Source organism: Eurypyga helias, unplaced genomic scaffold, assembly GCF_000690775.1.
Source record: "Eurypyga helias isolate BGI_N326 unplaced genomic scaffold, ASM69077v1 scaffold12339, whole genome shotgun sequence".
Lineage (NCBI taxonomy): Eukaryota > Metazoa > Chordata > Aves > Eurypygiformes > Eurypygidae > Eurypyga > Eurypyga helias.
Genome location: NW_010272755.1, coordinates 1 through 25795, shown reverse-complemented (window position 1 = coordinate 25795; position 25795 = coordinate 1). Strand labels below are relative to the sequence as shown.

Below are 25795 nucleotides of genomic sequence, written 5' to 3'. Positions count from 1 at the left end.
AACACCTTTACCATACTCCCATGCCTTTGCATGAGGGTGTTCATCTCCTGTTTCGGGGGTGGACATGGATGGATCAGCAGCTATGTGTTCTGTCCTCCCTGCTGATGGAAGCCAAGGCCCTCCCCACCTGTCCTGCTCCTGAGCTCCAGACCCACCTGCATAAACATTTCTGACAGTGTCCCCACAGCTCCTTCTCTTGCCACCCTCCACCCACACTTACATTTGGGCTGTTTTACACCACCCCTGGCAGTAGTGCCAATGCTCACAGCGACAGGCAGCCTGGACCTTTACTCCTTGAGCAGGTGGGCCTTGGTTATCTTCCATCAATGGGATGGATAAGATTTACCCCTGTTCCCCACTGACGAAAACACTCATGCATTGTTTAATTCTCCTGAAGAGTAGTAGGCTCTGCGACATTTTGCCTCCCAGCATGACACTGACCCTCATCTGCGATTTGCACAGCAAAGAGGCTTCACTGATGTGAAATAATTTCTATCCCTCACAGCCATAATTCCCACCCTTTCCATACTGATTGTGGTGAGGAAAATTTTTCTACCTTCTTTGGTGTTTTGTGGGTTTTTTTTGTTGGTTTGGTTTGGGGTTTTTTTGTTTGTTTTGCTTTGTTTTGTCTGCAGAGCTTCCCATGATTCCTGAGAGTGTTTCAACCCAGTCACCCCAACCTGAAACTCTACAGATTCTTTCCTAAAGGGATGCCTCTAAGAGGCATGTTTTCCTCTCCTCGTTTTTACTAGCAAGGAGAAAAGGCCACAGACCTTGCAAACTCAGTTCAAATCCTGGACTAAAGCATTCAGGATTGGTGCTTCTCTGAGAAGAGCCCTCACAGCACGGAATAGTAGAGGGAACCCCGAAATAGTAGAGGGAACCCCGAAAGAGCAGCATTACCTCAAAATATTTGTTCTGACCATTGTGCTTTTTCATGAAAGATGCATTTCCTACTACTGCAGAGAGCTGGGAGAGCAGAAATAATAAGATGCTCACCTTGTTAGACAAGGATTAGGCCCAAGCAGTATATATTTAATTAGACTTTAAAGAGCTTATTTCAATGTTAAGAGATGCAGTTCTTCCCTGTTGCTGCTTCCTCAATATAATTGTTTCAGTAAGTGTTCTGCTTATCAGGAGAGAAAAGAGTGTTTTCAGATATTGTGAGTACTCAGTTTTTGTTTGCATTTAGATTATGAAGAAGAAAGTTGACCCAAAGCTCTTGTAGAGGTCGTCTAATCTGTTTGGTTGAGAAGATCTGTCCTCCCACAGACTCACCTTCGGCACTATAAAGGAATACCTCTTCCTGATGACAAGCTCTCTTTGCAGTGTTACCTCACCCTTGGTCATTCTAGAAGCAACATCTTCTATTGCAAAAATTTAGGAACTACATCAGAAATTAGAGTGCTGTTTGCACAGACCACATCTTTGGACTACTACCTACCACAACACTCAGGGCATTCACGATGAGCATTAGTGAAGACGATGTGGAGAAATTTCTTGATGGCAACCCTGCTTTTGCCAAGCAGTACTTTGAGAAGAAACTAAGAACAGAGTCTTCGGATAACAATGAGAGTGAAATCCTTTTTGAGTTGATCCAAGACATGCAAGAAAGCATCAACATGGAAAAAGTTGTTTTCAAGACCTTGAGAAGAATCAGGACACTTATTCATGCTGACCGCTGTAGTCTTTTCATGTACAGGCAGAGAAATGGAACGCCTGAACTGGCAACAAGGCTTTTCAACATCCAAGAGGGAAGCACCCTGGAGGAATGCCTGGTCTCCCCAGACTGCGAGATTGTCTATCCGTTGGACATAGGCATTGTAGGCTATGTTGCACAAACCAAGAAAACCATGAACATCAAGGATGTCAGTGAGGTAGGTTTGCCATTTATTCATTCACTTGGTAGAAGAAAGACTCACATGCTTACTAGCACAAAGGGGTCAAGAGGTAGCAGGACATCTTCTTGGTTGGCCAAATCTCTTGTGGTGTAATAGCTGTGTACTGGAAACCAAAGCACCAGTAGCAAGTCTGTAAGATGTTTCCAGTTTCATTTATGGAGTGAGGTGAAGCTAAGCATATTAATTACACTGGGTGTTAATGCCTTCAAACAAATGTGTTGTTACACCTTGCCTGTCTAAATAAAAAAAAAAAAAAAATCACATCTAGTCCATCAGAGAAGAGAGAGTGAGGTACAGTCAGATCTGCACAGAACACCCAGGGAATCTTCCACACACATTTATATTCCATGCCTAATTGGCAGAGAGAGAAATCCTTTACAGCAAGTCCAGAAAGGGTTTTCCACCACAAATGACATTTGAAGATGTTTGCTCTCTGATGAAACTTGGGCCAAGGGCATTTAGAGGCTTTTCTATCAACCAGCAGAGGCAGACCTCAGAGCAGGTGGGTTAACTGCAACCTGTGTACAGGTGATTCTCATCAGAAGCAGCAAGAGACAAATTTTGACTAAAAGAACTCCTTAAGCAAACAGTGCACTCTGCAATACCAGGAGGGAACCAAGGAATGTTAATATTTTATTTTTATGCCTTCATCACAACATTTACCACTGGGTTGAATCATGTAAACCTGAATGGCAGCAATAGCAATCCGCTTGTTCTAATCATAGGTATAAAACTGAAATCCATGTGACCCAAATATTGCATTTGGGATTACTCCATCTATTGTTCGCTAGTTACAAAGAGACCATCTGTTTATCCATCCATTTGTTACTCAATATGAGCATATCCAAATGCTTCAGCAAAGATTTCCTTGACCTCCACAGAGCAGACAGAGACATTGATTTGGTTTTGCAACCAGTTTCTTTTTTTCGTGTGTATGTGTATGGGAGAGGGCAGGGTGTGGGCAGCATCAGAATGTGACAAACTTTTAAAAAATCTCTGGCTTCAGGCATTTCTCCAAGAATATGGAAAGATTTCAGTTCTGTGAGCCAATTGCTGCACTCCAAGCCTAGTGCTTCCAGGCATTGCATTAAGGCAATTTCTTTGAAGGAAACTCAGAAACTAAGTGCTTGGTCTACCCCAGTTGACAGGGAAGATCAGCAGTGCGGCAGGTATGGGCAGAAGGTGCACTAGGGAGTGATGCAGCCTTCTGAGTATGATCAGAACTGTGGGCTTTTATTAACCCAAATAAAAGAACTTATAGCTGACAAGTTATTGAGGTGAGCAGGGAGAAGACCTTGGGTCAGCAAGACTGTCCCTGCACTCCCTACTGGCAGGTGATGAAGGTGTCAATAAGGCCCTGTGCAGGCAAGGTGATGGGCTCCCTACCTTCCTTACACTACCCTTTCTCTGCTGCGTTCTCTTCTGGCATGCAGGGAGAGTGATAGTCAAGTAAGGAAAAACTGGTCAAGTCCCCTTTGTGCTGCCCTTGCCACATGACCTAGCACTCTCCCAGTGGTTTGAATGGTGAATCCCTCATCAGCAGCTCCCTGGGCAGCCCCAACCTTAGCAATGCTATCTGCACATTGCCACCACTGCCAAAATGGTCCTGGGGCAGAGTGGGATGGGTGGCTCTCAGTGTCAGGAACCACACATCACTGATGCCAGCAGCATCCTCCACTGGGATACCTTCCCTACCATTTACCATCCCATGCACAAGGTGGAAGGAAATGCCTGTCGGAGGAAAGGATGGAGGAGGCACTATGAAGGATGTCAGTGATCTGAGAATGACCACTGGAGAGCCTTCTTGTTCTGACAGAGTTTGAAATGTTAAAGCTTTGCAAGATCTTTGTAAAAAGTGAAAAAGTACACATGTTGCAGTCGGAAGCCATGGCCAGTTATCCTGATACTGGCTTCATCACCCGTACATTGTCCATTTTTCTGCTAATTCACTTCTCTTCCTCGATAATTTTTTAGGCAAAACTTTTTTTAGGCAGCTTTCTTTTAGAGTCAGTGCTTTAACTTGGTTTTAAGACTACAGACATTGTGGAAAATGCTTAATTTGTAAATTCTCTATTGAACAGTGTGCCCAGTTCAGTCCCTTTGTTGATGAGCTCACCGACTACACTACGAAAAGCATCCTTGCGACACCCATCTTGAACGGCAAAGATTTAGTTGCTGTCATTTTGGCTATTAATAAGCTGAACGGCCCACACTTCACCAGCTCTGATGAAACAGTAAGTGCTCAGTAGCTCAGTTTCTATCAAGCAGTTGTTGCTTTTGCCGTGTAGCACAGACTCTGCTACACTAGGGATGTCTGCTTTAGTGAATCTCCACTGGTGCAAATTTCCTTACAAGGGATATACCCTCTAACAGAAGAGGCTTATTATGAGGATGCTTATCTCAGAAATCTTTCAGGGAAGTTACAGTGGGATAAGCCTCATCTCACACCAGTGCAAAGCATAGCATTTATCCAGGGGAATTACCATGATGTCGTTAAAGGGGTGTTATGAAGTCCAGTATACACGAGGCTGCTATTGCATTTGACTCAATCTCATTGTTTGCCTTTTCAGCTTTTTCTGAAGTACCTGAATTTTGCCTCCTTAAACTTGAAAATTTATCACTTGAGTTACCTTCACAACTGTGAGACTCGAAGAGGCCAGGTAAGAGTGAAAATGCAGATCGAGGTGTTTCTCAAAATTAAATGAGTGCATTCTTCTGATTTCAAAGGTGTAGCTAATGTGCTTCATAGATTTGGGCCTGAAGAGCAGAAAGAAAAAGGTGCTCTCATCTGCTTTCAGATATTGCTCCTTCCCCAGCATCCTTCATTAGTATCTTCCTGCTGTTGTTAGCAAAACTGCAGGAGCTGACCCAGTGGCACCAGCTTCAGCAAGACTGAGCTCCAGATGTTTTGTTGAACTCAGGCTCTGATACACTCTTGAGGCATTTAACCACTTCAGCCAGCAGCACCAAGAGATTTCCCCCCCCAAAAAAGAATGTGGTATTTTTTTCCTTATCTGGCTATTAAAAAAGGTAATCAAATTTCTTCCTAGCACCAGAAAAATTATTCTCATGTGCCTGTTGCATTGGCCTCCCTCAGTAGAAATAAACATCAGTGAGGGTTTTAAGGGTATTCTGAACTGAAACAGTTCAGCCACCATTCTTGTCCATGACCTGGGTTATGAAAGGACTCTTGTATTTACTGGAGGGATGTGAATCCATGCAATCACTTTCTGCAGCAGACAACTGGTTGTCATTGAAGAGGACACACAGTTGCATATATGTGCTTCAAGGCAGCCATGCTCTTGTCTCCAGTGGGGGTTCCCATGGGTGATAAATGCCTGTTTCAGCAAAACGGATAGAGAGTGGAAGTCTAGTTTAGAAGCTTTAGGACAGAACTTATATTTTCATGATATTCATTATTTCATGTTCTTCATCTAGTTTTTTCAGTAATCAAAACCATGAATGAAAGTCGGGCATCTAACAATGCTGAATAATTCAACCAGAGTAGACCTAGCGAAGGTTTATTCCTGTTGAGGGCTTAGCAGTAAGACTGCAGGAGGTAAGGAAGGGACTAGAAGACAACGTGGAGACCCAAAATGTGGAAGGCCTAACGCCTCCCACAGGGTGCTCTGGTGTGGGGCTAAACCCAGGAGTCCTGTGTTTGTATATCACTGCCGCATCAGCAGGTTCCCCAGGAAGGGAGGAAAGCAAGAATGAGATGCAAAACACACTGCTAGTTCTACCAACAGTTCAACTGGCAGACCTTTAGCCATCTAGATCTCCAGGTCTGTGTGAGAGTTAACATGGTACACTATGTTAGACTTTAAAGTGCTGAAGTACAGAGTGAGCAAATTACATTCTCAGAGGTAGTCTAGCATGCTAATATTGCAAATCACAGCTTCAAACACTGGAAGTAAAATGTAAAAGAAAAGGCTATAAGTAAAATGGCTTGGTCAAAGCCAACTTGTGCTTACATACTGTGTGGGTCTTATTAGAAGACTGTATAACACATTTTGCCTGACTTCTTTACATCATTCCATGAATTGGCTACTCTTTAAGTGTTTCTTTCAGTCCTCCTCAATGGGCTTGTGGCTTTCAGCATTACTCACTGCATGATGTAAAATGCCAAAAATAAACAATTGCTCATTTTCTTCTAATGGTTTGTATGACAACACCACTATCCTATCTGAGGGATGCTCAGAGGCCAAGTGACACTAAACACCTCAGGCTTTCTAGGAGTGGCAGAGTTGTCCCAATTTATGAATTATTAACAGAGACTGATGCAGCTCAGAATTGTCAAAAATGTCTGCTGGTGCTTGATGAAGAGGTGAGACACACTTTTCCTGATTGTGGCCATGTAACAGTACTTCTTCAAAGCACGTGTCCTGTCAGCTTCAGGTAGCAGCTTTCAGATCTCTGAAGCACAGCTCCTCAAGTCTCCTGGTCTTGGAAAGCAAAGCACACACACTCAGATACTGGCATACATGCACTAGCTAAGCTAGGAAATTGCGCAGATGGCTTCTTTACCATTTCAGAGAAAATTAAGTTCTCTGTTATGCCCACAAAGACCCTTCTTGTGCTGCCAGAAATACCTGAATAATTTGCTGCATAACTCCAATTTTTACAAGTGAAAGGGCCTAATAACAACAGCTTTCTTAAGGGAGCATCTGTGGGGCATGGAATGGGGAAAGGAATCATCATAGGCTGATCCACACACAAAACACATGTGCAAAGACTTTGAGGAAAGTGTTAGTTTGGGTATTTCCAACTCCAGCCTCTGGAATTTGGGATACTTCTTGTGGTTTTGGATGCAAGACTTTACTTATGGGTATACAATGTAAATGGGACCATCTTTTTTATCTGCCACTGCTCCTTTTTTGTGCTATATTTGTCAGACTGGACTTTTACATAGCACTCTGTGATGACCTGACTCTTCCTCAGAGTGCATTTTTTCCTGGTAATTCCAATACGAATAAGCAGTACTTTTACATTTTGCAGTATAGGTTGCTATTGCACTTTTCAGGAAAAGTAGTATAAAGCCCCAGTTGTTTCCCTGTTACTCCAAACACATTTGGGAAGCCCAGCTCTCAAGGAGAGACTATGCTTACATTTGAATTTTATCCTGCAGGTGCTGCTGTGGTCGGCTAATAAGGTTTTTGAGGAACTGACAGACATTGAGAGGCAGTTCCACAAGGCTTTTTACACAGTGAGAGCATACCTGAACTGTGACCGGTACTCTGTAGGTCTGCTGGACATGACGAAGCAGAAGGCAAGTGTTCACATGTGTTGTACATCTCTCTCCATTGCTGTTACCCACTGAGGGGTGATGTGGGGAGATAGGTTTACTGGGGCAGCCAAAGTGCAAGCTAGCTTTGAGTCATTATTCCTGATTTGGCTGACATTTTTTTATTCCATTGTGCAAATGAAGAGACTGATAGAAAGGAAAGAAAGGGAAAGGGAAGAGCTTACCACTGTAACGGGACTGTTGAAGGAGCCAGAGGCTGGGGAGAGAAGGAAAGGGCAAACGTGTCTGACCACAGCAACCCTACTCAAAGCCTGCAACATAAGTACAGACTCACAAAGTCTGTGGATTTCAGAAGTATAGTGAGATACCTGTGGAACCCCCAAGCAACGAATCAGCCACCTTCCCCAAGGACTCATTCATGTACATGTTATCTGGCTTTTAGGTGAAATTTGGCTTCACAAAAAGAAGCTGACAGAAACTGTTACTTATGCAGTTCTGATTTGGTCTAATTCTTTGCTCTTTTGGCAAGCTTTATGTGGGAGTCACATAGTCTGAGAAGCCCTGCTTTATTCCATTGTCAGGCTGACTGAGGCTATCATGAACTTTGATCTCCACCATGTTTCCAGAGCCTTTATAGCATGCTGTCCTATGAAGAGGTGTACTGAAAGATCATTAGTTTGCTAAAGACACTTTGATCAGCATTATAATGTAGCCTAAGAAAAATGAAACCACAAAAATCTTACTTTAGCAAGCTGGAAAGCCCTACACTCTGGAAAATGAAGAATACTGACATAGCCATTTGCTCTGCAAGTACAGACTGTGCTGTTCACTGAATGAAGCAGCACCCCGTGTATAGTCAGTATATGACTATATACTGTCATATAATGCACCTGACACTTTCTGATTTAGATATACCATTCTGCTGTCTAGTCTTATTATTTAATGCCTTGTTTACACAGTACCAAAACTAGCATGGTAGACCAGTGGTTACATTGAGGCTCAAGGCAGAACGCAATTTCTACTCTGAAAATACTTCTTTCATTTTAAAACCAGGAATTTTTTGACCTGTGGCCAGTTCTGCTGGGAGAAGTTCCCCCCTACTCAGGACCACGCACCCCAGATGGCAGAGTACGTGAGAACAAGATCTCTTAAACTCTCTCCTGTGGATTGCCTCAACACTAATTTTAACATCTCTCTTCTTTTTATTTGTAGGAAATAGTCTTTTACAAGGTCATTGATTATATATTACATGGAAAAGAAGACATTAAAGTCATCCCGTAAGTGCCCAGTTTCTGTATGCTAGGTACTTACTCGGAGTGTAGCTAAAACCAAGGTTCCCCATGTTTTAAAGATGTTCTTGAGGAGATATGCAAAGGACCAATAGCAGACTGAGTAAGAGAGACAGAACGTAAGTTGGTGCTTTGACTCACATTTCTGTGGGACAAAGATTTCCTCCATGACATTGGGATACTGGCTTGCAAGTCAGGCTCCAAAAGTCACTGCAACCAGTGGTTCTTTCTAGGTGCAGAAGTGCCTTGACTGCCTGCAGTCTTGCCACTCTCCTTGCCAGGCTGAGGCATCACTCCTCCTTGGTGCCCACCCTGTGTCAGCGATGAGCCCATCCAGGCTGCCCATGTGTTAAGGCACCCCATGTCCCAAGCCTGCTCCTCACCTTTCTGCTACCCTCCTGATGTCTCACGGTCACTCCTGCTCCCCTGCCTGTTTTCCAACTTCCTTTCTTCTCTCTTATCCTCTGCTCACTGACACCATCTGAAGGCTGCGTCCGGCGTTCCTCCCCTTGACACTACACTGAGACTCCCTCTTTCTGAAAACCACCCTATCTTCTTGCCACTGAATTTTTCAGAGGAGCCTTGCTCACCTTGGACTAATCTGACATAACAGGAGTTTACCCCAGTTCTGGTCACATTGCTTTGCATTGGTGTAACTGCTGCAAGAAAGGCCCCCATTGATTAGGTACAGCAGTGCAGACACTCTTAACAAGGAACTTTCTTCTATTATTCTCTGTGCTGAAGGTCCCCACTCCCAGGAATGTCTTTAAGTCTCTGCAGACTGTGATACTTTATGAGTTATTCTCTATTGAATCACAGAATGGTAGGAGTTGGAAGGGACTTTTGAGATCATCTTGTCCAACCCTGCTGCCAATGCAGGTTTACCTACAGCAGTTTGGACAGGAAAGCATCCAGTTGGGTTTTGAATATCTCCAGAGAAAGAGACTCCATAAACTCTCTGGGCAGCCTGTTCCAGCGCTCCAGCCCCCTCAAAGTAAAGAAGTTTTTCCTCATGTTGAGATGGAATTTCCTGCATTCTAGTTTGTGCCCATTGCCCCTTGTCTTGTCCCTGGGCACCACAGAAGAGAGTCTGGCCCTGTCCTCTTGACACCCACCCTTTAAATATTCATAAGCATTGACAAGATCCCTTCAGGCTGAACAGATCCAGTTCTCTCAGCCTTTCCTCATAAGAGAGGCGCTGCATTCCCTTGATCATCTCCATGGTGCTCCACTGGACACCCTCCAGTAGTTCCGTCTCTGTCTTGAACTGAGGAGCCCAGAGCTGGGTGGCAGTACTCCAGATGTGGCCTCACTGGGGCAGAGAAGAGGGGGCGGATCACTTCCCCTGACCTGCTGGCCATGGTCTTTTTAAAGCATCCCAGGATACCATTGGCCTTCTTAGACACAGGGCATACTGCTGGCTCATGGTCAACTTGCTGTCCCCCAGTACTCCCAGGTCCCTCTCTGCAGAGCTGCTTTCCAGCTGGTCAGCCCCCATCCTGTATTGGTGCAGGGGGGTATTCCTCCCCAGGTGCAGGACTCCACACTTGCCCTTATTGAACTTCATTAGGTTCCTCTCCACCCAACTCTCTAGCCAGTCCAGGTCTTGCTGTATGGTGGCACAGGCTTCTGGCATATCAGCCACTCCTCTCAGTTCTGTATCATCAGCAAACATGCTGAGGGTATGCTTTGTCTTCTCATCCAAGCCAATGAATATGCTGAACAAGACTGAGCACAGTACCCAGCCCTGGGCGAGTCACAGCCCTCCAGCTTGATCCTGCACCTCTGACCACAACCCTCTGAGCTTTGCCATTCAGCCAGTTCTCAGTCCAGCTCACTGTCAACTCATCCAACCCACACTTCCTAAGCTTACCCATAAGGATGTTATGTCAGTGTCAAAAGCCTTGCTGAAGTCGAGGTAGACAACATTCACTGACTGCTCTCACCACATCCACCCAGCTAGTCATGCCATCGTAGAAGGCTACCAGATTGGTCAAGCAAGGTTTCCCCTTGGTGAATCCATGTTGACCACTCCCAATAACAATAACAAGTTTTTGCTTGCACTCATGGGTCCTTTGAAAGCAACAGGGCTGTTAAGTAACTGAGGGTGAAACATACACATGTGGATTGTGGAATCAGCTGGATACATTTCAGGTCCATGATGATTCTTTAGTAAATGTATATTCTTAATTTTCCTTATGTATTTTTCTTTCATTCAGAAATCCTACCCCGGATCACTGGGCGCTAGTTACTGGACTGCCAACCTATGTGGCTGAAAGTGGATTTGTGAGTACTTAACTTCAGCTTCATCAAGGCTTTCTGAGATGAAGTTATACTAACACTGCTTTCTCATTAATTCAGGTTTTTTTTCTTTTGGTATTTAACTTCTTACTGCCCATATTGTAAAACTTTTTCTTTTGTGTGATCCCCTAGATTTGCAACATTATGAATGCTGCTGCAGATGAGATGTTTAACTTTCAGGTATTGTGAAAACTTCCAGTCACATCAAGGATCCTACTTTGTTTGTAGAAATGTGATTTAGAGTCAATATTAGTCATATAAATATTTATTTAGTCTTGATGTAAAATGGGAGTGCTGATGTGTTTAGAAAACACACTAAGTACATGGTGTCTTTCTGCTTGCTATTGCTTCAAGGAAGGTCCTCTAGATGAATCAGGATGGACTATCAAAAATGTTCTCTCCATGCCAATAGTCAACAAAAAGGAAGAAATTGTTGGTGTTGTCACATTTTATAATAGGAAAGATGGGAAACCATTTGATGAGCAGGATGAGACCCTCATGGAGGTATAGTTCCTGGTTGCGAATAGAAGTAGTTCATAAGGTCATTATTGCTCACTGTACACATATTATTGTGTCCCCCATTGTTTTGCAGCTGAGTAAGTTCCTTTGTTGCTCATAGAGGTGTTATGCATTAGCTTGAAAATTTTGAAAGCAACTATATGAAATACTGGGTTTTTTCATTCTTGGAAACCCAGCTGTGTTTGAATTATTTTGTTTCAGCATCTTTGGATTAGACACCTAGCCATGAGCATCTTACGACAGTACTAACCCGACCATTCTGGCCTGTGTTCCTGTATGTGACAGCTGGTTCACACTGGCTGGGCAACTCCCTCAAGAAATTACACAGACATTTTCTGTGAAGCTAAGATATAAAGGGTGGCCAGCTATTGAATCTACCACCAGCAGCTGTAATTGGAAACCTTGCTGCTTAGAAGTGCTTCTATTATAGTTTCAGTCCAATATAGGAATTCATCTCTTGACATTTCTGTGTCTTTGAAGACCAGATATTTTTGTTATTTCACCGTTTCCTTCTTTTCCCCTCCTCAAGTCCTTGACACAATTCCTGGGTTGGTCTGTACTCAACACAGACACGTACGATAAGATGAACAAGCTGGAGAACCGGAAGGACATTGCTCAGGATATGGTGCTTTACCATGTGAAATGTGACAAGGATGAAATCCAGGAAATTCTGGTAATGCCTTACAATGTGCAGCACACCCCTGAGTGTACTGGCCTGGCCCATGACTTATGGCACAGAGACAGGTCTCCCACTGCACAGAAATGCTTCCAGTCACCACAGTGTGGAGGCAGCACCCACAGCCCCAGTTACTGCATGGCAGCAAAACAAGTCCTTGTTTTGACTCTGTGGTCTGCCCGCCACCTCGGCATGCTGCTATGCTGTGTCCTTTCTAATTTCCCCAGCAAAGCCAGCCATGGAAGTGGGCTCATGAAAGTGCTACTCAGGGCACTGCTGTAGGGATTTATTCTCCAAAACATCCTCAGTGCGGAGGATGTGGAGTTAGAGGACTTAACTAGAACACTAGCTCTAGGGGGACATTTGCAAGTGGGGGAAATGTGATCCAAAATCAAGGAAAGGGAGAACATTTTTACCAGGAAGAATGGGTTGAAAGACCAGAAATAGAAGTAAAGTCCAGGAAGAAAACACAATTTGCATATGGGACCTGCCCCAGAGCTGCACAGTGCGAAGTCCAGTGGGCTTTGATCGTCAGTTTAACACGTCCATGCTCTTTGCAGCCAACAAGAGAAAAGCTGGGAAAGGAGCCAAGTGAGTGTGAGGAAGAGGAGCTGGCAAGCATCCTGGTAAGAGCAATGTACCACTGGAATGGACAGCCCTGGCAAACAGCCTGGGTGGATGCAGGGAAGAGTTTCCAGTGTGCGCACACTGGTACACATTGACAGGGCACCTGGTGAAGGGTGAATGCAAAGTATACCCTACCCTACTCTGCTGTGGGAGTTTGAGGTTATTATTACCAGGTGGCAGCAAATGCCGTCCCCAGCTCCCAGGGAGTACCTGCTCTCTGCCACTTTATCTCTAGGGGTTCAAAGTCCATCTGGAAACACAACAGCCACCTTGACTTGTCATGCATTTTGTTCTCTGGAGTAAATATGGAGGGCTGTAAATCTTCCCTGTCAAGTTTGGAGCCTCTAAACTGTATAAAATCAACAAGAAAAGTGCTTAACAGAAATCAAGTGATATTTCTTGCCCTTGACCAAAAATGCCTACCCTCTTTCCCCACTAATGAGATCATCATGAAAAGCTGCATTTCAGTCTAATTATGTATTACATTCTAAAAGGAAAAGTTCCCAGCAGTATCAGACTGATAAATTTTCATTAAGCAAAATGCATTCCAGGTGTTTCTAGGGATGGCATAAGTAGCACAGCAACTAACCATCCCACCTCTCTTACAGAAAGAAGAACTCCCAGGGCCCACCAAGTTCGAAATCTATGAGTTTAGGTTCTCCGATTTTGACTGCACCGAGCTAGAGCTGGTGAAGTGTGGCATTCAGATGTACTACGAGCTGGGCGTGGTGAAAAAGTTCCAAATCCCACAGGAGGTAGGATCTGTCAACACCCAGGGACTGGGATAACCAGCAGACTCGCCACATGGCTGAGGTCCCCATGCATGTCACAGCTCAGCTCACGGAGAGGCCAGAGGACTGGGTTCATGGGGACTTGCAGGGACAGAGGCATGCGTCCTGGGCCCCTTTGTCCCACTAAGGGCAGGGAGCCTCCTTTAAAATCCCCTGGTCGCTACAAGCGGATTTGGAGCCCTGAGTTGTTTGCTACTGGTGTGGGTTTCCTATCTGGTCTGTATAGATGAGGTCTATGCTATGCAAAAAAAAATTGCTTGCACCTCCTCTTTCTAATGCCACTCACAGCTGCAGTGTAAAAGCACAGTTACCAGGCACACAGGGCAGTGCATACATGTATGCGTGTTTCATTTGGTGTAGTATATACCCCATAGCTCTCAGCCAACACATAACAGAATGGTTTGGGTTGGAAGGGACCTTGAAGACCATCTAGTTCCAACCCCCCTGCCATGGGCAGGGACACCTTACACTAGACCAGGTTGCTCAAAGCCTCATCCAGCCTGGCTTTCAACACTTCCATGGATGGGAAAGAAGGGGTATGCTGAAACCCACACTAGCAGGTCCCTTTGATTTTCTTCCCCCTGCACATGGACATACCTTCATTTTGTGGTCCCAACTTCCTGATTGCTGGCGATGGGAACGTTGACACCCTGTGGGGACAAGGACCCCATAGTCCCTGATGTGCAAGTTCATGGCTTTTGCCACAATCCACTCCCCTGCATGACTTGTGAAGCGCATTTCCGCAGCTCTGCTGCTCCGCAAAGGACTTCTCAGCACATCACGTGAGGTTTATTTCCATCTAGTGGGATCTGGAGGTAACTGCAAGAAGAGTTTTCACCCTAGAAAGGCAAGATGGGAAGTAAGAGGGAGCTCTGAATGGGAATTACTTCTATGCTTCTCATTTAGAGCATGTCAGTGTCAAAAAGTATTCAAATATCTACTCTGGAACAACTAACCCCTGATACAAGTGTGAAAAGAAGTCATTCCTTGCTGCCACTCTGAGCAGTTGAGATTCTTAATAATGCATACTCATCCATGATTAATTTGCTCTCTAATGAGAAAACCTATGTAGCTACATGAGCTCATACACATAGAGAAGTCAAATGCAGAGGGAAAAAAATGGTTTTTTATTTAGTGCTCTGCATCATAATTGATTAGGTGATATAAACACCACCCATCTCTAGTCCATATGGAGACATATCTCTTGAAGAGAGATACCAGTTTTAGTGAATCACAGGAAATGGGAAGGACAAATCTTATGAGTGACAACATAGAGTAACACAGAAATTCAATAAACACAAAACAGTAGGATGAAATCTCTTTTGCTGTAGACATTACTGTTTCTTGTTTTCCCACAGGCATCTCTGTGATTTTATTTATCTTAAAAAAAAAAAAAAAAGAGAGAGAGAGAGAGAAAGATATTAGAAAGCAACAACCTACATTTTAGTGTCCCCTTTAGCTCTCCACTAGACTTTACTATAGCAACACCATCAGTGAGGCCTGATGACATTAGAGTTGGTGATTTCTTTCTAGGGCCACCTCTGTAAAGTGGTCTAAACCTCAACCGTGAGTTCTGTACGAGGTCTTTACTGCAAGGGCATCAGGTAGCAGCTTCATCACACAAACTGACATCCTCTTCCCCCATTTGCAGGTTCTGGTGAGATTTGTGTACTCCGTCAGCAAAGGCTACCGGAAGATAACTTACCACAACTGGCGCCATGGCTTCAACGTCGCACAGACCATGTTCACGCTCCTGATGGTAAGGTAACACCACCCCAGTTAGTTCTGTGTCACGGCTTTGTTTACAGGAGGTCTTCTGTTGTGCCCTGGAGACAGGCAGGGCTCCCTTTGAATCCTGGTGTGGGATGAGGGTTTGTCACTCCTAGCACAGGTCCTGCTACATGCAGTCTCCTTTTGCCTTAAGTGATGGTACTTACATTCATTGCACAAGCCGCGGCCAATACCACCCAATGAACTGAGTGCTTTAATACTCATAGGTACAGATGTCTGTTGTGTTGAGTAGCATCCAGATTAAATCCTTCTGCAGGGCTGGGGAGACAATCTACAGGACTCCCCTTCCTGCAATAGTTCTGACTGTAAGAGCCAGACTGAAGTTAGTTGGGATGGAGACAATGTCACACTTTTCCTTTCTAGTCAGGAAAGACGAAGGCATAGTCTGTTGCTAGTGTGAATGTGACAGCCATTTCTCATAGGCTGTCAGGGCAACAGGTGCCCCAACAAGAAAAACAGGGCACAAGGCTGCTACAGCAGCAATTAGCCAACATCGCAGGCAGGCATCAAGCACACGTGCATGATATGCATGCCTACCTGTGTCTGAAATGTTTGGTCTCCAGCTGCTTCCTCATTTTAACCTAAGTGTACCATGTATTTATTGCATTTAGCTTCATAAGTATTTTCAGTTGTCTTGGACTGCTTTGATGAGGAGATCCCCAGCACAGAGTAGTCACAGATCAATATCTTTTCCTGTAAGAAACACTAACAGATGACATGCAAATTCTCACCCTCCAGACTGGCAAACTGAAGCGTTACTACACAGACCTCGAAGCCCTTGCAATGGTGACAGCTGCTCTGTGCCATGATATTGACCACAGGGGAACCAACAACCTTTACCAAATGAAGTAAGCAATGTCCCACCACTTCAAACCATTTACTGTTGCTCTTGCGTGCAATGGGATCAGGCTGTGATGACACCAAACTCCAGTACAACAATGGTTTATATGCACAAGTATCAACCTTGTTTTGCAAATAACCTTGCTTTTCGGCTTGCTACAGCACTTGGGCTTATGCTTTGGCCAGTGGGGAAACTGAAATCTTGCAGTGCTTTTGGGGGCTTTACCTTCCAGCAAACCTCTTTTGGTTAAAGCAACACTCTACATTACTGTTATGGGGTGGAACAAGTGCAGTGCAGGCTTTCAGTAGTCTCAGCATTATAGAATCATGGAATGGTTTGGGTTGGAAGGGACCTTAAAGACCATCTAGTTCCCCTCCCCCTGCCATGGGCAGGGACACCGTCCACTACACCAGGTTGCTCAAAGCCTCATCCAGCCTGGCCTTCAACACTTCCAGGGAGGGGACATCCACAGCTTCTCTGGGCAACCTAGGAATCATAGGAAACTCAGGATGCCACCAGAGGCATCCTGGACATAAGAAGCCTAATTTTTGCTGGAAGGTATCTATGGAGAAAGCACCATGTGTGGCACTGCCCTCACCACCTGCAGAAACAAAATACGCTGTGAGTGTGAGGGTGCTACTCTCTGTGTGTAGTTACTAGCTACAGAAACGCAGTTGCATGGTTTCACTGACCAGTCAAACCTCTGTTGCTCATTTAAAGTAGTGTCAGATCGCAGCTCTTCTGCAATGCTTCTTGTCTATACTGTCTTACTGTTTTCTAGAGCTTTGGAAATATGTAAGTGAAGCTGGCTGGTGTTTTAGATACAAGAAGGTCTTGCTTTTCAGCTAGGAAAGTGTCTAAGGGCAGCTGGTTTTTTTGTTCCTATTATTAGCTACCAACATGTAGGAATTAGACAACCTTCCTATGCTGAGTAATAGAAGTCCAGTCACAAACAACATTTTGGGTGAAATTTGTAGTTGGAGGACTGTTTTATACAGCATCCAAACAGCTGTAAGCAGTGTCAAAAGTCTTTTACTAGACTGAAGTCATTAGCTATTAAAAATATTACTCTTAAGCCTTTCAAAATGAGTTGAACTTCTGTGTGTGTGACAAAATTAAATATAAAATGGGACATTTATTTTTAAAATTGCTGTACTAACATCTTTAATTTTTCCTTTATGCAACCAGATCACAAAATCCTTTAGCTAAACTTCATGGATCCTCAATTTTAGAGAGACATCACTTGGAATTTGGAAAATTCCTGCTCTCTGAAGAGGTTGGTGATTAACTGTAATTTAAGGATATAAATAATTTATATTCAGGCAAGTTTTTTAGCAGCAACAGAGCTGTGTGCTTAGCACAAGACCTTTCTCTGGTTTGAATACCTGAGGAACTGCAGCTGCCTCACTCCTGAAGCTGAATAATAGCTGAAGCTATTAAAATAAAAAACCAGTGAGCACTTCTGAGAAAGGGAGATGGCCAGTAACTCACAATAACACAGTGCTTGGATCTTGCAGCTCCCTTTCCTCTGTTTGCTTTTCAGTCGCTGAATATATGTCAGAATCTCAACCGCAGACAGCATGAGCACATGATTCACCTGATGGAAATTGCCATTATAGCAACAGACCTGGCACTCTATTTCAAGTAAGTTGGTCATGTACACTGTGTGTGAAGGGCAGAAAGCAGCTGGTACTTTGCAAAGACAAAACGTGATGCTTTGCTCCAAGAGCCCCCCTCATGCAGCAATCCTCTTCTCAGACACTGTTTCTGGGAGGCTGCCTTTAGTGCTGACATCACAGCTGGTGGGGAGAACTCGAATTGTTCAAAAGAATTTTAAACTTTTACTCATTAGACCACATATGTGGCTTTTTAATCCTCTATTTCCAACAAGACGTCTCTATATGATCCCCTAATGGAAGGAGATGTCTGATTTATCTTTTTTTACCTAGCATTTCAGCACTAAAAATACTCACAGATGACAAATGGCCTTGCCAGGGCTACATTAACGTCTCTGAGGGAGCAGCAGAACTCAACTAACAAGTGGTCCATTGTAGGCGAGTATCTCGTTCATAGTCTATTTCACACCCAAAAGCCAAAAATGCCAAACATCTAAGAACAGCATGCACTGACTTCCTGGGACATAAGGCTTGAATTCAACAACATATGAATTCCAAATTAGCAAGGAGTTTTCAAAATGAGCTTTCAAAATGCAGTGCTGAGACCACGGACTGCTTCTGTGTTTTGCACTGAAGAATGATTACACAATATATAAACAGCCCACAAAAGAGGAATATGAGGGAGAGTGCAATACCCAGCCCTCTTACTCTGGAGGTAGGATGGCTATATGGGAGCACACACCACCACTTGCTTACAAGGTTATGCCTTCCTTTTCCATCATCTGCAAGTGAAGTCTTGGTTGAGATCAGACTCAGGCAAAATGGGCAGAACATGTATGCAAGCTGCTTTATAGATCTGGCCTAAATGTCTTCTCTGTTAGCATTGAAACAGCAGATCTTTCCAGATTTCATGCCACTCAAAACATGAGTGTGTTGCACATAAACCCCTTCCCAGAACTTGCTACATATATTTAGTTATATAAATAAGGTTAACAAGATTAGAATAAATATATAAAGCCAAGTAGCTTTACAAATACTCCAGCCCGCTCTAGGTTTCATCTGTTTGCTTAACATTCAGGGAAAAAGCCTTCTTGTGCTGCCAGTGAAGGTGGAAGCATTTCTCAGCTGACATAACTTTCAGCAGCTCATACTTTCAAACTCCTGCTCATGTCTCACCACTATACTTACCTTTAAGTCATTTACAATAGTTTTCTTCACTTAGGAGAAGCAGGTGATCGTGCTTGGTTTTGCTGCAGGGGGCGTCCTTGAGGACCTAAAGGCCAGGACAGCAACTACTGGAAACCCTTCTGGAAGGGTTATCGGTACCAGGATTAGCCATCTGGTTGTAACACATTTGTTTCCTTGTTTTGGAGCTTTTTCTTTCTTTTTTTCCTTCCCTCTCCCCCACCTCCCCAAAGAAAGAGAACAATGTTTCAAAAGATCGTTGATGAGTCCAAGACCTACGATAACATGACTGCCTGGACTGAATACCTGTCCCTGGAGACAACAAAGAAAGAGGTTGTCATGTGAGTAATCGGTTCTCGAAAGGTTAGTGATGTGGTCACCTGGTGAGAGCTCAAAAAAATGTTACTCCAAAGTCAAGAAGTTCAGCCCAGCAATGACTAAAACAGCAAACATCCTGGTGCTAGAAGCAAGCAGTTCCTTAGTATAAATGTATTTTAATCAGGAGAGCAATTCTTAATGAGTGTCCCAGCCACAGCCAAGGCTGCTACAGCAAGTCATCTATCACTTCAGCAGGCACTGGGGGTTACCTGACTCATTATTTGGGCATAAGCATTCATAGCCTGCAAGGGGTACACTGCATGCTGCAGAGAAGAAACTCATTCCTTTCCTGTTTTTAGGGCCATGATGATGACTGCCTGTGATTTGTCAGCAATCACAAAGCCTTGGGAAGTCCAGAGTAAGGTCAGGTGCTTGATATACTCTTAGATTTCTTTATCTTATTCTTCAAAGTAATACAATTTCATAAGCTGCCTGGGAGCTGAATCCAAGTTTTCTGCCAAAACTACAAAATGGACATTAGAATAACTATGGTTTTGATGGATAACCAAATCTTTAAGACTGTAGTTGTGAATTCTGTAGAAAATTCATTTACCAAAAAAATAAGAGAACTCCAAGTATTTGCCCTCTTGCGTTAAAGTGGGGATTTTTTTGTGTAACATACAGGTAGCATTTTTTTACAGCAATACCTGCTGTTTGCTCAGTTTTTTGATTTCCTTTAGGAGTTCCTTCCTGAGCTGTACTTGAGCAATTGCTAAGTAAGAAACATTAAAATTTAAAGGTGTATAAGAGAAATAAGACCCACCGTCCTGTTGGGCATGGAGAAAGGCTAACTCTGAAAGTTGCAATAGGCAGCCTCAACCAAGAAGCAAATAATTGAGGGGGACACATTGGGAAAGTTTCTTAATAGGTGAGCAGTGGACTAATGAGCCTCAATGCGGTAAGGTTGTTGAGCTGTCACTACACAGGTGCAATCCCATTGCCACTGCTGCCTTTCCCAGGAGAAAGGCTGGGACTGGAGGTGGACATGAAGCATCAGAGGGGCTTGAAGTGAGATTTGCTTCATGGTTATAAAGCCAAAGTCAGTGTTAACTTTTCTTTTTCCCTCCTTGGCAATGCAGGTAGCTCTCCTGGTAGCAGCTGAGTTCTGGGAGCAAGGAGACCTAGAAATAAGCGTCCTTCAGCAACAGCCTATTGTAAGTACCACGCAAGATGCAGACAGTTCAGTTCAGACAGCAAGTCTCAGCAGAGACTTACTACAAGCAATGCTGCTCTTAGAGTGCTGTGAGCCTTCCGGAAATCACCATGCCTGCCAAAATCCATTGGAAAAGTGGATACTCAGCTAGGGAAGACCCTCTATGACAGGACCTCTTGTCCAGCTCGTCACATAGCTAGCTGGGTCCCAGTGACTGTGAACCAGCCAGGAGTGACTGTCTTGCTGGAGACTTCATGCTGGTCCCTTACAGAAAAAAGGAAAACGAAATACATACATCATAGGGGAAAGCAGAGTTTCCAATAAAGAGAAAAACCATGAACACAAACTTTGTAGAGTCCAGAAGTTCTTTCTGGTAAATGGAAGTGCATTAAAGCAGTGTTTCTTAACATGTCTTTTCTGCTATAGTAACAAATACTTAAATTTGGCATTGAAAGAGCCAAGAGTAATTTTTCAGTGCAGCTTCCACCTGTGTGGTTTGGGTTTTCTTTAAGTACGCTTTTATACACCCCTTTTACTTGCAGAGGCATCATAAATGATGCGGTAAGCAATAAAACCTTATAAGAATATAATTCCATGTCAATTTATGTTTTAGAGAGTTGAAAACCTCCTTAGCACTTTATAAAATGAATCTTCTCTCAGGTGTCTGGTTGAGAGGTGCAAGAGAAAAATTCTTTCTCCTCCCCATCCACAGAAATAACTGTCTAAAATTTCTGCTAAAATGGCAAAGGAAAGAAGCCCACTTTTGCTCCTCTGCATCACAGGAAGAGGGCTGTGATGGACAGCCTCTGTGAACAGCATGGCAAAACTTCCAGGCTGACACAGCAAGGCAGTTTTGGGGAGAAAATAGACATGTCTTTTTCAATGAAGTGTTCTTGTAGATCATGGTGAACTTGTGTCCTCCCACAGCCCATGATGGACAGGAGGAAAGCTGCTGAGCTTCCAAAGCTTCAAGTGGGTTTCATCGACTTTGTGTGCACATTTGTCTATAAGGTAAGCGAAGGACACCCTTGCACACCCCATCCTTCTCAACAGGGGTGCAAATCCCAGGTGAGTGAATCCCAGTGCAGCAACACCACTCATGGGAAGAGGGACAGGGCAGAGGAGGCAACACCTGCCCCTCTCCAGGGCATTGCAGCAAGGTCCCCTTTTTGGACCATTCACGCTTTCCCTGGGAGGTGAGGTGTCGGGCCCCATCCTGGGGTATGACGAACAAGCACTGCGCTGTGCTGACAGGTGTGTTTTGCTCAGGAATTTTCCCGTTTCCATGAGGAAATTCAGCCTATGCTTGATGGGCTGCTGAACAACAGAAACGAGTGGAAAACCCGTGCTGATGATTATGATGCAAAAATGAAAGCTCTGGAGGAAGAGAAGAAAAAAGAGGAAGAGAAGATGGCTGCAAAGAAAGGTTAGAAACAATACTTAGCTTGTCATTCCTAACTCAAAAACATACTTATGTGATACTCTCCCAGATCTGCTGACATGGCAAAGAGTCAGATGCGCAGAGCAAGTTCCCTCAATTTTGCTCTGCTGGCAAGGTTGAAGACACCCTGTCTTGGCACCACGACAAGCTGTCAGAAAGGCCACCTGCTCCAAATCCCAGAAGCTAGTGCAGGAGAAGCTAGTGAGACTACATTCAGCATGAGTGTCCATGCAGCTGGGGACATGCCTTTGCAGTATACATGTGTCCATGCAAAAGAGCAGGGAGAGATCCCTTTGGACGCAGGGGCTCTCTGATGTGCTGTCCAACAGGTCATGAAGCAGAAGGATTTAGGAAAAGATAACACATGCCGAGGGAGAACACATGAGGAATTACAATTCATCCCATTTCTAGCCCAGATTAGGTACTATCTAGAAGCAAACAAGTAGTACTACCTAGTAGCAATTTATTGTGGTCAAATCTGTTCCTCTTCTTCTGCAGGCCTGGGTAACACTGAAGTCCATCAGCTGCAATGGGCACTGGGTGAAAGCTTTTTTGATAGCCTGAGAATTTGTTTGACTCTCAGGAAGGTGGAAGCAGAAGGCTCTCCTGGCCTCTCCTAAGTATCTGAGCCAACATCCATCAGAACTTAGTGTCTCCACTCCACAGGGACTGCCTCTGAAGTCTCCCTTTGTTCCAAACTGGACCAAAATCCCAACAGCCCATGGGGTGGGCATTCCTCAAATGACACAGTTTAGAAATTATTAGAGCTGTCTTGATGTCTTATCCCAGTCTAATTCGTACTTAAAATATTAGATCATATTAGCCATGATTTGGAAAACCTCTGAAGAATTATCTCCTGACTAAGTAATCGGTATTTAAGTGAGGAAGGTTTCTACTAATTCTGAAACATGCTTTCCAAGCAGCCTTACATGTAGGTTTACTTTGAACAGCAGGCAGCTGTAGATATGGGTACCATAGGTCTGACCTACATAAGGTCATCACTGGATAACTTAAAAGTGCTAGGAAACTCCTGTAATGACTGAGAAGGACATTTATAACTGTACCTCTAATTCTGTGTTTTTTTTTATATGGCAGATGGAATAACCTGTAATGGAGGAACAGCTCCAGCTTCCAAGACCTGTAGCATACTTTAGACTCATTATCAATGCAATATATGCCACCCAAAATGAGAATGCCCATGCTTTTTAAAAAAAAAAAAAAAAAAGAAAACACCAATAACATAGCATATAAATACATTCCTGATTGGACTGTTCTGCTACTTTAATTAGGCTTATGACCAACCAGGGAAGGGCTAGATTTCGTTTGCCTTAATTGCATCTCTTTCTGATGGTGACGAGCCAGTTCTGTCCTGTCTCTTGCTCCATTTAACGCACCTGATGTCAGATGGCATACGGCAAGTCAGAACAACATTTGGGCCAATAAATCAGGTTGCATGACTATGGAAGAGCATTTCTCCTGCACTGAAACACTTGTTACCCCAAAGTTGATGGGGCCAGTTGAATTAATATCCTACTCCATACAACCCCATGTGATTGACATTGTATGCAACCATAGCCCACAGAGTAGGAAAACTGAAGAAGAGCCAAATTTATCATATCTAAGCCTGAATGTGTGAAGATATGAGACAGAAATCTGTGGGTAGGGATAAAGCAAGAAACCTTACCATAGCAAACTTTTGAACTGCTCTAATAAATTACACTCCTATGTAATTACAAGAAACACTTGCAGGGCTAATAGTCTTGCACTCACTTCAAGAATTGGGATAGGTTGCTGCTCCAAAGCATGGAACCATTCGTGCACACCCAGTAGCTGCCGTCTTCACGAGCAGGACCCACCCTGTGTGCTTAACTGAGGCTTTGCTCTGTAATGCATGATTGTAAGAAGACAGCATTGTCATTACCCATTGCAGTTCCAGCTACCCAAACAACCCAAATCGTGGCAACTCCTAAATGTGTTCTGGTTTGCCTCATAATGCCAATGTTATTTAGTGCAGTCCTCTTCTGATCAGTACCAACCCTCCTTCCTTTCTGCTTCCTGTTCTGAGAAGTCTGATTTTTAGATTCCCCTTCAGACTTTGAAAGACTGATGACTTGTACTCTTGTGTTTCAGGTAAAAGTTAGGTTTCATGTTTATTCATGCAACCATATTAGAACATTCAGCCTCATTCTTGCAGCAGTAGAGACACCCTTCTCTGCTCCTCTTTCTCTGTCTCTCTTTTTTTTTTTAAAGTGTTTGGAGATCTGTTTTGCTGGGGATTTTCTTCTTATTCTTCTATTACTCCTGCTACCTTCAGTGCTTTTACCATTCAGTACCTTGTTTTGCACTAAAAATTACTGCAAGTAAAAGGAAAACTAGAGCTATGGTGATACCTGGTGATCATTTATCCGCATTCAAACTAGTGAAGTAAGTAAGTTGTAATCCTCTATCATTACACAGCAATTCTGTGAGCAGCAGGTTGTCATTCAGGAAAATACAGAAACCTGTCCACTTGCATGACAGCTAAATATGCCACTAGTAATGACTTCATGCTGTATGTCTCGTTTCATTAAGAGCCATGCTGGAGGCTTTCGTCATACAGCAGACAATGTCAATCAAGTCATGTTTTTCATTGGGAAAAATGCCACAAGATTATTGTATTGCAGAGTGGTGAGCAGTGGGCTCTTAAAGATCACCACAAGCCACTGTACACTTAAATGCTGAGGAAATATCCTTATGCGCTGAAACACTTTACAGGAAATAAAGCCAGCAGGTTGAGCTTCCTGCCCCTATGCCCCATGCAGGGGTGCTCTAGCCAAACTTCTGACACAAGGAGTGGGGGGTGCCTGCCCAGCACACCCAGCGGCGTGGGCAGCTGGGCCACATCTGCCCGCATGCTCCTGGAGCACAACTCGCCCCACACAGCTCTGGGGCCGGCCTGCTGCCGTGTATTTCCAGGGGGACCATGCACACATGCAGAGGGGTGTCCATGGACACACAGGGTGGGGTGCCAGTGGAGGAGGCTGTCTCTTAAGGGTGACCCATTTCTATGGGAGTAGGAGGGTCTGTGAGGGTCTCTTCTGCAACAGCGGTGTCATAGCGGGGACCTCACATGTGCATGCCACAGGATGCTGTACCCTGCCAGTGGGGAGATGGCAAGCCTCCCCCTATCTGTCCCACTAGCTCCTGCGTTCCCTGCCTGCCTCTCCCCTGTCTGCTTGTGGCACCTGGGACGCTCCAGGCAGAGCACCCAGCCCTGCACCCACAGCCAATTAGTCGGGCCATGTCTGTAGGTCAGTGATCGTGTGTCCTAACTGCTCTGCAGCTGACTGCCTGTCTTGTTGCTGTGGGAAGCCACATGCAGCAGAGAGCAGCGAGCCAAGCCTTTCATTTTCCTTTTATGTTCCCCTTGCACTGCGTCCGTTTCTGATGAGGTACAGTCTGTAGGTAAAACTTCTCCCCTGCAGGGTAATCCCCAGGGGCTGCAGAATTCTTGTCTGCCTTCTGCACTTCTTCGAGGGGAAGGACCTGTGACAGGAGGCAGAAGTGGTCCTTGCAGGTCCAAGGGCAAGCAGCATGTCTGCACCCCTGGAGCTGAGAGGAGGTGCCGGGTGAGGTGAAAGGATCTGTTGAGAGAAGATACAGCTGCAGCCCGAGATTATCCAACAATAAAGTGCAGGGTAGCATAAGTGTCAAAATCTGATGCCCCAGAGAGGGGCAGGTGGTGGGGGAAATCCTGTGATGACACGCTTCATGGGCTGCTCCTGCTGTCTTCTTATCAGACACATAGGTCATGTCCAGACGCAGCATGTACAGTTTTCAGCCTGCCCATCCCATCTGCCCCTGACTGTGGCTCTCACTCCTGCTGTCTAACACACGCTGGGTGTCTGAGTGGAACACTGACTTTCTTGCACCACACAGACCAGGAGATGAAATTTAAATTTTTTTTGTTTGCTTTTTTTAAAACATCTAACCACATACCACTTTGCCAGAAAATTGGGACCACTGGCCTTTCTGGGCAGCAATCACTAACAGATGTTTATA

General features: G+C 44.4%; 1 protein-coding gene across 1 annotated transcript; it reads left to right on the top strand.

Annotated features, from left to right (window-relative positions):
• The first annotated feature begins 1309 nt into the window (after nt 1-1309).
• On the top strand, nt 1310-22908 carry PDE6B (phosphodiesterase 6B, cGMP-specific, rod, beta). The gene is made up of 22 exons (XM_010159239.1): nt 1310-1877; nt 3983-4135; nt 4472-4561; nt 7030-7170; nt 8200-8274; nt 8359-8423; nt 10655-10721; nt 10869-10916; nt 11091-11240; nt 11785-11928; nt 12492-12557; nt 13167-13313; nt 15001-15108; nt 15879-15988; nt 17170-17257; nt 17525-17625; nt 19016-19123; nt 19460-19523; nt 20240-20314; nt 21241-21324; nt 21583-21739; nt 22850-22908. The coding sequence occupies exons 1-22, from the start codon at nt 1467-1469 to the stop codon at nt 22906-22908; spliced, it is 2511 nt and encodes an 836-aa protein (XP_010157541.1). The 5' UTR covers nt 1310-1466.
• The last annotated feature ends 2887 nt before the right edge of the window (nt 22909-25795 follow it).